We start from the raw sequence: 11,774 nt of genomic DNA on the forward strand, positions 1-11,774 counted from the left end.
TGCTATGAGTAACAACCACCCAAGCGAGCAGCAGAGAGAAGCTACAAACCATGTCATCAGCAGCTGGTTAGAGGCGAGCTGGTAACACGACCTGAATCTCTGTTTGCATTAAAGAACCTGCACACCGGTGGCTTGTTTTACCGATGCTACTTATGGTGTGAAGTAGGCCAATTTAGGAAGCTATGTTGAGTACTACAGAAATAACTCAGTGAGCCTTCATGCACACTAAGTAGTTCTGAACTTACCAAGCTAGAACTTACCAAGTACTTGACCTTGGAAAAATCTATCTTAATTTCATCAACCCTAAGTGGCTCAAGAGGTTCATCATAAAAATTCCTGAGAATATATATATGGATATATCTGAAGAATTTTATTTTAAATATCAACATTTTAAAGTGACTTTTTAAAAAGTATTCCTTGAGATAAACAGTTAACAAAATCTCTCCGCAGATGCCCTCAAAATCAGAAGACCATTCACCATACCTGAATGAAAGGAACAGCCCATTTACTAATACCAGCTGGGCATCGAAGAATATGATTTAGAAGGAAGAAGTGATCTCCAGGACAGCCAACTCTTTGTAACACTGATACCTGAGCAGTAAAATATACAAAGTTTCACTGTTTAAAAAGAAAAATTCATCCAAAATTCCAGTAGAGTCATTTAATCTGATGTTTAAATACACGTAATCTTTGAAGAGTAACCAAACATTTTATAAGATGATTGAATTTCTACCACACAGGCACACAAAAGTGTAAGAATCTCTAAACACTATGATAAAAATATCCTAACTACTTTCTCTGCAAACCCAATTTTTATTGTCTGGCAAGTTACATATCACTAGTGTGCATGTCCATATTGAGTAGCTATAAATCCAGTGGTTCAATCCATCAGTTTATAAGTATCTCAAATCCACATAAATGTGCTTGGAAGCTCAGCCCATATTCAAGAACTCTATTGTACACCTTAAAAACCCCAGCAGCGTCACTGAGAAACATCACCCATAAATACTGCCCCCTGCCTATAGCTTTCCTCAATTTCCCAAATCCTGACTCCTCCCCTTTCTTCCCTTAAAATTTTTTTAAAGTATCACTAAGTACAAGATTAAATACAAGTGGTACCCAAAAAATGACACAGGACCTCCCTGGTGGGGCAAGGGGTTAAGTCTCAGCACTGTGAAGTTATCCACAGCCACTGCAGCACAAGTTCAATCCTCAGCCCCGGAGGACCCACATGGCGCAGCAGACCTCTCCTGTCTCACTCACTGCTCCCTTCAGCAGTATGTTTCAGTCTCTGCCTGTTATGCTTCCCACTCTGTGTCTGGTGGTTCCTATCAAACCTTCCACCCCCAACACCTGTGGCCTTTACCGTAGTTCTTGTATGCGTAAATAATAACTCTTTAAAAAAAAAAAAAAGATTTAGAATCAAAAACGTGTATCTGGTCTTAAATTCAGCATGTTTCCCACATTCCCATTTCTGCCTAAGTTTAAAGCCTGAATTTAGCTTAGTTTATCATAAAGGCGCTGTGTGTTTAATAATGAACTGATCAAGCACATCTTAGAGCCCTGTGTTATGATCAAAGAAAATGTCACTAATGAACCCACTAAATGAATTAGCTAAAGAAGATATGGAAGAAAATACTATAATGAAGTAAAAGATCATTCTTAAATTAGCAGGGAAATAACACCACCACTATTTCTGTTCTCTTACCAATTTCTGCAGCCAGAGAAGAATATCATCATGGAATTGAGTATCTTCATTGACTCTCCTGGTGAACATGAATAAGACACTAATGCACTCCTTTAGCTGACACAGATCAGAGGGAATGCTTTCTGTCTGCTTAGAAGCTATAAATTAAAAAGAGTATTAAATGAGTGCTCTACGGTGTTTTGAGAAAGTTTAGTGTCTCCAATTTAAAAAAAAAAAAAAGCATGTACCAAAATATCTTTTCAAATAAAAAACAAGAGAAAAGTTACATCAAAATACTTGAATTTTCTACTAATGACATAAACCAAAATAGCTCTTAACTTTGTGAAGTATTTCAAAACAAGAGAAAATTAACTTCATTGAAACTTATTTAGTTAAAAAAATCAGGAGCTCTGGTTTAGTCCAAGGGGGGCCAAGAGGTAGCCAGAGGGGCTTTCTTTAAATGACCCTCGTATCGCTCCCAGAAACAAAAACTTCATATTTAATTCACATAACTAATATTTAATATATAAACAGTAGGGGCTAATTTCTAAAATCCAAAATAAGATAAAAAATTCAAAACATTATAGATCCTCTGATGAAAGTTATATAAAACACCCAACACACCGGACAAGTACAAGAGACAGAGGATTAAAAAAAGTATTCTGATTACAGTTTAGAATCAAAAACTGTTTTTGGATTCAACTTGATAACAAATAAAAATTAGGGCAGTAAGGCATATTAATGTTAGAGAGTTTTTTACTCCCTAGGATGACAGCTCTGAGGAGGGACTGTCTTCCCATCCTCTGAAACACTAGTGCACAGACCTCAATCTTAGACTGGGAGGCCAGGTAAAACAGCAAGCACTCATGCAACTTTGTGATACCCACTAGCACACAGTCAACCAAACTGAACCTTCAATTCTTTTTTCATTCCAGATGACAAAAGTGAGACGTTCATGGTTTACACACCTGGGCCTTGCTGATGAATTGCTAAGGATCTGAGAACAGCCGCACTATTGAGTAACGCATAGAGGTAAGACTCCACTTGCAACCTTGAGAGCACTGAGGTGTAGGAGTGCAAAGCCAGCGTCTGGTGGAGGTGCTCAGATTTGGCATCAAACAGCTTCTTTAGCTCCGCCAGTGCATTTTCATTCATCTCTACTCTTTGGTAGCGATGATAGCCTGAAACTTTCACTTGATCGGCACAGATACCCTAGCAGTGGGCAAAAGGGTAAAATATGCAAGCAGTTATTCTCTAAACTTGAAATAATCACGCAGCACATATTAGACACACAGGCTTCAGTACCATGTTGAAATACTTTATAAATCAGTGAGGAAACAATATCCTGTAGAGAACAATATGACAGTGAAAAGAGCACAAGACCAATCACAATGCATCACAAGAGAAGAGAAATGCTAAGGAGCAGGGGAAAGATGCAAGAAAATAAAATAGCCTGTCCCTCAGGCTCGACTATCTTCTGTACAGTGAAGTTAACGAGTTATGCCTGTAACTACAGTGGATTTTAAAATAGCTCTGTAACTAGCATGATTCTGCTCAAAAGAAAATCCTCTCCTTTCCAATACTAACACCTCCAGCAGTGTTCTTAATTCTGTCCTCTCTTTTGTAGCATTTCCAAGTGTTTCTTTCCACGGGCACTCTCCTGTCTATAATGAGAGATAGACAGGCGTCCCAGGGAATGAGGGTTAGGAATGGGGAAATCACATTTCTCCCCCATAGTTCCTCCAGTTTTCTTCACTGCCCAGCTTGTACCCTATTCTTCGTGGCCATCCCTCCCAGGCCTGCGAAATGGTTTTCCTGCTAGTCACCTTGGTCTCCACAGGGTCATATTTAACTGCCTCCCGGATTCCTCTCAACCTTCCTCCATGGGTCACCTACTTCCTGACATTCCCTATCCATTGGACATGCTTGTCATAGTGTCCAATGTCACAAATTAAATGGTTCATGGGCTTAATCTGACCTAGAGATAGGTTCTTGTTTGGTTTCTACTGTGTGTGTATATTTGTGACAATGTGTAATTAACTGCCAATATTTACAAATCAGGATCCTGAATTTAAAAATTCAGATTTCTAGCTTCTCTTGGAAAATCAGAACATGTGTCAATATTTAACCAACATACCTCACATCATCTGGCAGAATTCAAAAGCAGCTATCCTGTGAAGCCAGACTGAGCAAACCCCCATGACCACATCCCCTCAGGTGTTTTACTTCTCTAGGTTACGTGTTTCGGCCCTGCAGGCATATGACCTAGTGATTCTTGCACTGAACTACTCCGAGCTGAGACAGCACTGATGTGAGTATAAGGAACACACTCCAAGGCTTAGCATCACAGGAACAGCAGCTCCACTGCAATCCCCCAGGCTCCTGAAAGCTTTATAGAACACTGGTCAAAATACCTGCACGGACAACTGTTCCTCCTTAAAATGCCACAGTCGACTTTTAGCATTTTGGCAATCAGATGTCAGAGCAAGAAGCTCAGCTTCGGCTAGTAGCAGTTGCTTCCTACATCGTGAGTAGTTCAAGATCAATTCATAAAATTCATGTCTGTCCTGGTGAGCCATGCTGTCAAATTCTTCTAGATAGGATTCCACATTTTCTAGCCATGACCCAGGCTCAAAGATTTTTAGCTGTTCTTTAGTAAATGGTACCAGTTCTGGCTGAGATGGGAGCTCCGGGTATAGTCGCTCATTACGAAGCAAGGGTTTCACTGCCACCAGAGCTGGTACTTCAGCAACTTCAGCTGGCAACTGGGGATACAGTTTTTTCACCTTGGGTGGCTGAAAAAGATCTGTGGCTTCACAAGAACTCTGCAAGCCAACATGTTGTAGCACCTCTGAAGAAAGATCCAGAACTTGGTTGTGTTCTTTCCTAATCTGATTTTCTCTGACCTGTAAATTTTCCATTTCCTGCTGAGTAGAAGAAATAGTAAACTGCACTGTGCTTTCAGAAGGTTCACATTGTACCACTTTATTTTCCTCTATTTGTGTAAAGTCCTTGGGGCTTTCTGCTTTGGTTCCAACATCGTCTCCAGGGCTGGCCTTCAACTTGAATGCATCGTCCCCAACACAGGCTCTGACCTCATTCTCTTCCCTCAGAGTCTCTGTGGTACATGCTGGGGACCCTTCCCTGCTTATAGGTAAGGAAGTGAGTGGTACATCAACCATTTCACTCTCATTTTGTCCAGTGGCAACATTCTTGAGCTGGGAATCAGTTAAGACCTTCAGGTGGCCTTCTGTGAACTCACAAGCTAAAGGAGGGGGTTCCAGTTCTCTGGAGATTTTTGGCAGGGAAACTTCATCAGACTCTTCCCTCTGAAGAGTTTCACATTTCTTCTTTTCCTAAAAAGACAAGATAATGGAAAATAAAGTAATAACTGATGCTTTCAAAATGAAGAAATTTTAAATTGCATATATAATCTAAAATTTACCATTTAACAAGTAGAATCTAAATTCATTTCATAATTACTGTATTTCAAAATTCATATTAGTCAATTTGAGTGTTTTTAATTTGGAAAATCACTTATCTAATTCCAACAGACAAGGACAAAAAACAACAACTGTGGTTCAAGAAAGGAGGATAAGAGTCTGAATTAGGTCGTTCTCCATTCTGCGCAAAGTTATGTGAAATAGGGCAGTTTATAACTATCTTAGATCTCAATGGGTTTATCTTCATTTTGACAAACATTCACTCAACACTCAGAAAAAACTGCAACAAATTGAGCAATAAAATAACTATAACCAGAAAGTATAGCTCAGGGATAGAGCATTTGACTACAAATAAATAGCTATAGTACTGGATTGTAGCCCACAGAATAAAACAAATATCCATGAGTCCAGATTGACAAAAATAACTATGGATGGACGGAGGGACAGACATATAGGCAGACAAAATGATGTGAAGCCACAACTCTACCTTATAGAAGAATTCCAATATATACAAATGTAATGAGAAAAATAGAAAATCATCACTAAAACACCATGGTAATAACTGTCACAGGTACTATCACCTGATGGATGCTAACATGAGTGAACATGTAAGCAGAAGCAATATATTTTCATAATCTCAAAGTAGCACCCAAATATTGAGTAATTGCAAGAAAATACTAAGATTCAGTGGGAACCCTTGTGCATAATAACTTACCCAAGTGACCAAGAGTAACATCATTGATAATACCATATAATGTTCTGAGAAGGCCTACCACTTCTCCAGGAGCCTCTGAATAATATATACTGTAAATACAATTATGAAAAAATACCAGTAAAAAAATCTGAAATTAAGGGACAGTCTACAAAATAACTTAAGTGTCATGGTCATGAAAGAAAGAAAAACACTGAGGAACCATCACAAGAAATGATATCAAGAAACTGCAGAGACAGGACAACCATCTATAATGTAGGATCCTGGGTTGGGTCATGGGGCAGAAAAGGTATTATAGTGGGAAAACTTAAAATTCAGTAAGTTCAATATTTTGGTTACAAGTATTGTACTGATGTTAAGTTTTTGCCCTAGATCATTTTATGCCTTAGAATATAAGGTTATGTAAAATAAAACTGTAAGAGGATAGTACATAAAGATTATATGGAACTCCCTAGATTTGCAACTTTTCACTAAGTCCAAAATTATTTCAAAAAAAAAAAAAAGACAAAAAAGTTAACTGCTAAAAAAAAGGAAAATGAAATGTGCTTTTTGAAAAACACTTAGGCATTAACACACAACTAGATAGGCTGGATAAAGAAAGAAAAATTACTTAGATAAAATTACTACATTCAAACAAACTCAAAAACTGAAGCCAGTAAAATACTTTTCACGATGAAATTTTAAGAAGGCAAACATGATAGGTAAGTTTATGATGATTTTGGGTATGCTGTCCAGCGAATGTCCAACAAGAACAACAAAAACTGTTGGCATAGTCAAAACCATAAAGCATTTATGTAGCCACTATTAGGAAAAATAGATGAGTGTTTTTAAGTGGAATTTGTGGTCAGTTTGCTTATAATGACCATGGCGACAAGCATTTACAAATGGCAGTGACCCGAGAAGCAAGGCATCCCTCCAAAATTACTTGAGTCCGTACTATGAGGTACAAATATCAGATTCAGAGATCAGCCACACAATGAAGACAAACCAGTATATCAAGCTCCCCGAAACCATGCCTATCAGGAAAGCATAATGAGTACTTAACAGAAAATGACAAAACGGGCCCAATTACACTGCAGCGATGTTTAGCACAGTTGCTATGGGTAGTTTCATCAGTTTGAGCTGTCAGAAAATTGGGAAGGAGGTCAATGGCGACTCAAGAAAAACGCTGGTGTGTTGTCAGAGTAGGGGCCAATGATTAGTGAGCTGAACAATCAGAAAATGAAACTAAGAAGACAATTTCACTCACAATAGTCCAAAAAGAACAATATATTTAGAAATACATTTAACAAAACAAGTGTGAAGTTGTACTCTGAAATTTACAAATGACTTGCATGCTCACACCCAGCAGATCCATCTTCCACAGAATAATCATACCCATAATAGCAACCAAAAATGTGGTTAGTCGACTAGAGACGTTTTGAAAAAGCCTTCCCAGCCTCTCCAGCAAGAACACACAAGCTCTTGTTTGGGCTTTTATTTTCCCTAGATGCAGCACTCAGTGCTTGTCTGGGTTTCGAAAGTGGAAATAAAGAGAAAGTACTCCACCTGCGCCTGTTAGGGAGGTCAGGTCCAAAGAGGAATTAACCTGAAGTTACCCCAGGGAAGGAGGTTAAGCAGGTGGGGATAAGGAGCAAGGGGAAAGAGAGTGGTGTGATTCAAACAACGAGCTAGTCGGAGCACAGGAGGCAGAAAACACAACAGTCCTACAAGGTGGCAACGGCCTGACCGGGGTGCAAGAGTTCGGGGTGCAAATGAATGCATTTGGCCTGCGGAGCAGTGGTGAGCTCCAGTGGCTCACACCCTGTGTGATCTTCATACCTCCCGTTTTGCCACACCAAGGCATCCCAAAGACCATTGTAAAACCCGGTCTCCCTACGAACCTGCTCTAAACAGGCATGCTCTCCATTTAACACAAGAATGATCTTAACTCTGGCTCCAGTGCCTCTGATGACACAGTCACAATCCTGTCCCAATAGAGCCTTCGGTGACCACACCAACCCTCTGCGCATGCTCTCGTCTGAATGCCTGCAATGTGATGGTCATGTGCCGCCACACATGGCTGGTTATTATCTGTATGTTCTGTCTCCCCCGCCTTCACCCAACAAACCACAAGGATTGTGAGGCCAGGGACTGTATCATTTGCCTCGTTGGAGCTGATCGGATTTTTGGCACTGGGGTCAATAAATGTTTCTGAAGACCACAGTGGTGACTGATAATTTATAAGAATTTATCTGAGTACTAATGAATTTCTGAGCAAGTTAGGTTTAATTAGGCAGCTTCAGGGCAGTGCAGGCAGAGACTTCAGGAGAGTTAAAAAGGCTTCTGGGAAAAGGACAATAAGTTCTAAAAGATGCTAACCAAAACATACTCCAGAGATGAGGGAAGAAAGTCCAGGACCAAACAAAGACAGTGAAACTTGAGAGAACAAGACCTTGTACAGGGGAGACAAACTTGCAAGATAAGAGCTGGGAAGTTGGGCACATTTACCCAAAAGAGTATGGCCACTAGGAGAAAGAACCAATCACAAAAAAAGGATGATAAATTTTAGAATAGAGAAAAAAGGGTCTAAATATCCCCTAGAAATGGGCCCATAATGGCATCTTCTGTCCCTTCTTGATATTACTGCCTTGGAGTCTTTGCTTTTGTTCTTTTTCTTCTAAGTACACTTTTCTTTCTTGAATAAAGTTTGTTTGTCTCTGCCTACTTATCTAAAAAATTTGCAACAAGAACCCGTGGTAATTCTACATTAGCAACACAACCAGCATCACTATCTGTGCACTGAGCTCTATCCTGAGTACAGGAATTCTAAGATGAAGAAATTATTGAATTATTCAGCAAAATTTTTCCTTACCATGTGATCTGGCACATTCAGAAGTCTATTAGTACTGTGTCTCTCAGAAAGCGCAGAGGGAATATCCGATGCTTTCAGAGAAAACTGAATTTTTATGCCAGAGTCTGAATCTATTCTTATTCTTAAAACATAAAATTTTACTTAAAATAAAGCAAAGCAGTATCCAAGTACTTTACTACTTAACTAGAGCTAAAAAGGAGAACATGTTGTATTTATAAAAGTCATTACAGATCATACAATGAAGCTCAAAAGAACTCTATATAGTCATGTGTGTAAAAATCAGTGCTTACGGGATTTTACTTTATACAAAATATGTTTCTTACAACTAAAAATAGCTAGATTATTAAGGCACTCCACAAAGAAAAAATAATTAAGAAATTATAAGAGATCAGATACAGTTTTGTAAACCAATGTTACTTCAGTTAAAAAAAAGTTTAAACTTTAAAAAGTTTTTTAAAACCTTCAAAGAAAGAAATTATAATGAAATGGAAGGTTGTCGATAAATGAAACAAAACATATTAACTACACATCACAATAAACATGTCCTGGACTGCTGATGTGTGCATGGGGAAATAAACCTAAAGAAGAATATATAGCAAAGTGTTGCCAACAGCTATTCCCAGGAATGAGACTTAGTCCTTTCAAGGACAGACTTCTTTTAAGCAATGAGAACTTTGTAATCAGGGAGGGGGAATAGGGTGGTCTTAAGTTCCAGAAATTTTGATTTATCACTCACAGATCTCTCTTTCAACTGTAATAAGTTTAAAAAGGAAAAAATTACTTTAAAATTATTAAGCTGCTCCCTGACGAAGGCTCAGTTGTATACATCTTTCAGAGTACTTTCACGGGACGATTTGAAAGACAGTCTGTTATCACTAACGTCTGAGGTCCCAGCATTTAGTACAATGCCTGGCACAGAATAGATAAAAAGGGCTTGGACACATGCATCCAACTAGCAGATCAAGAGCTCTCAGGGCATTTTTACCAGCTCTATTTGGGACACACAAGTATGCTATATTGGGGGAAGGAGGAAGGTTATACCTCTCAAAATGAATACAACTCCTCAGCTGTCACCACTTGGTGTGGATCTTTGCTGCTGATATACCAACATTGCGTTTCACTTGCTTCATCTCTCCACAAACTTTCTTCACTCAATGTCTAGGACGCTACTTTCAAGGGGGAGACTAAAGGGTCCCTCCTCATACTCTGTTATTGGTTCCTCTTTTTCTCCCCAACCTTAAAATTGGGGTGTGTTTGGGTTTTATTCCTGTCACTTTTTAAAAATTGAAACATAATTGACGAAACAGTATATTCACTCCAGATGAGTATTTATGTACCTAAATAATCACCATAATAAGGCACCTAATCAGCTCTACTCATTCCCAAGTCTTATAACCAACTCTGCACTTCCACTTGAATGTTTAATAAACATTTTTTTAATTAGCATGTCAAAAACTGAAGCCCTGATCTGTCCCCCAAAACCTGTTCCACCCACTGCCTTCTCGAGTAATGCTTGCCTGTTTTTTCTCTCCTTCCACATCCAAATAACCAGCAACGTGCCCTGGCTCTACCTTCAGAAACACCCCAGACTTCAAACACGTCTCATCAGCTCTACTTTACACTTGGGCCCAAGGCACTAGCACCTCTCGCCTGGATTACTGGCATTGTCTCCACACGGCCCTCTGCTTCTCTTCTGTCCCTTTCCATTCTACTCTCAGCTAGGCAAGCACAGTGAGCCTTTAAAGTATAACTAAAATATGTCACTCCTTGGCTTGAGACCCTGCAGAGATGTCACATTTCACTCAGAGTAAAAATCCTTTTAGTGGCCTACAAGGCTCTACAAGACTTGACCTTGTGTTACCTTCTGCCTTTGAATTACTCACCCCTCACCCATCCAATCAAAATATAGGCTCCTTGCAGTTCCCCTCTGAAGTAGGGCATTTACCCCAACTGCTCCCTACACCTAGCACACTCGTCCCACATATGAACTAACCACCTCGGCTCCTTCAAGTGTTTACATAAAGGTCACTGTGAACAAGGATGACCCTGACCACCAATTAAACAAGGCAACACATCTTAATCTCTGACTAGTATGCCCCAGCTCCTTGCCCTGTTCTTTTTATTTTCAACAGGATTTATCATCTTCATATACATAGTTATTTACTATGGGTCTTTTCCCTCCAGGCTGCTAGCTCCGTTAAAGCCAGGTGTTTTCGTCTGCTTACATCCCAGGTGCCTAGAACAGTCCTCATTAGGAGGCAGAAGAAAAAGGACCTAATAACAGAAGACATTATCCCTCAGTTTCATCCATAGCCACTGATAGGAGAAAGGGATTAAAAGGTAGAAACGTCTATAATAAGGAACAAGAGAGACTGGGATTGTTTCTATTATCAGCTTTCTGGGACACACCTCAGTTTATCCTTAGCACTTACATAGGCTCTCACTATTGATGAGTTGTTCAGATTTGGAATTTAATATTAACCACAAAAATATTTTCCATGTCTATAAAATACACCATTTCTGTCAACAAAGTCCAAATTCAAAAATCTACTGTTCTTTTCCCTTAGTCTACCAGGATCAACAAAGTCAGGATCCTGAGGAGTGCAAATATCTCAGCAGGTGATACTAAAAGGACAAGAATGTTATTAGGATTACCTCTTAAGCATCAGGTGATGACCACAAAACAATGTGAGGTCACCTACCAGATGATTAATGTCAAGGAATGTAGGTCAGCTGTGGGGTAAAATGCAGAAGCCAATCTAACTATCTAAAGCAACAGACATGATACTACTCACTTCCTGTAGTGAGCGTTGGAATTACTTCATGGCTCAGTAAATTACATACAGAAGATAAAGATTTCAATGTAGGACTTTATAATCAATGCCAACCACAGCCAGCACTAAGAAATAAATCTATTTATTCTAAAAGAAGAATCAAATTTCTAGATTGACAGATATGAAGACCTTACTGGTATTACAGACTTTTTCCATTTGTTTTTTCATGTCAAAGGAAATTTACTAGAGCAAATTCTTCTACTTACAAAGCTTAAAAATATTCTTCAGGGCCTTCCCTGGTGGC

At 39.1% G+C, this 11,774-nt stretch overlaps 1 protein-coding gene across 1 annotated transcript in view; it reads right to left on the reverse strand.

Moving 5' to 3' along the window:
- EPG5 (ectopic P-granules autophagy protein 5 homolog (C. elegans)) overlaps positions 1-11,774 on the reverse strand; it is a 95,905-nt gene that overhangs the window by 76,516 nt on the left and 7,615 nt on the right. The window contains exons 4-7 of the mRNA XM_004684003.2: positions 4,102-5,043; positions 2,656-2,899; positions 1,709-1,845; positions 484-591 (exon numbers count right to left, since the gene is read on the reverse strand). Of these exons, the coding sequence (XP_004684060.1) occupies positions 484-591; positions 1,709-1,845; positions 2,656-2,899; positions 4,102-5,043 (1,431 nt within the window). The remainder of the gene's footprint in view (positions 1-483; positions 592-1,708; positions 1,846-2,655; positions 2,900-4,101; positions 5,044-11,774) is intronic.

This window comes from Condylura cristata, unplaced genomic scaffold, assembly GCF_000260355.1.
Source record: "Condylura cristata isolate star-nosed mole 26May11 unplaced genomic scaffold, ConCri1.0 scaffold00016, whole genome shotgun sequence".
Lineage (NCBI taxonomy): Eukaryota > Metazoa > Chordata > Mammalia > Eulipotyphla > Talpidae > Condylura > Condylura cristata.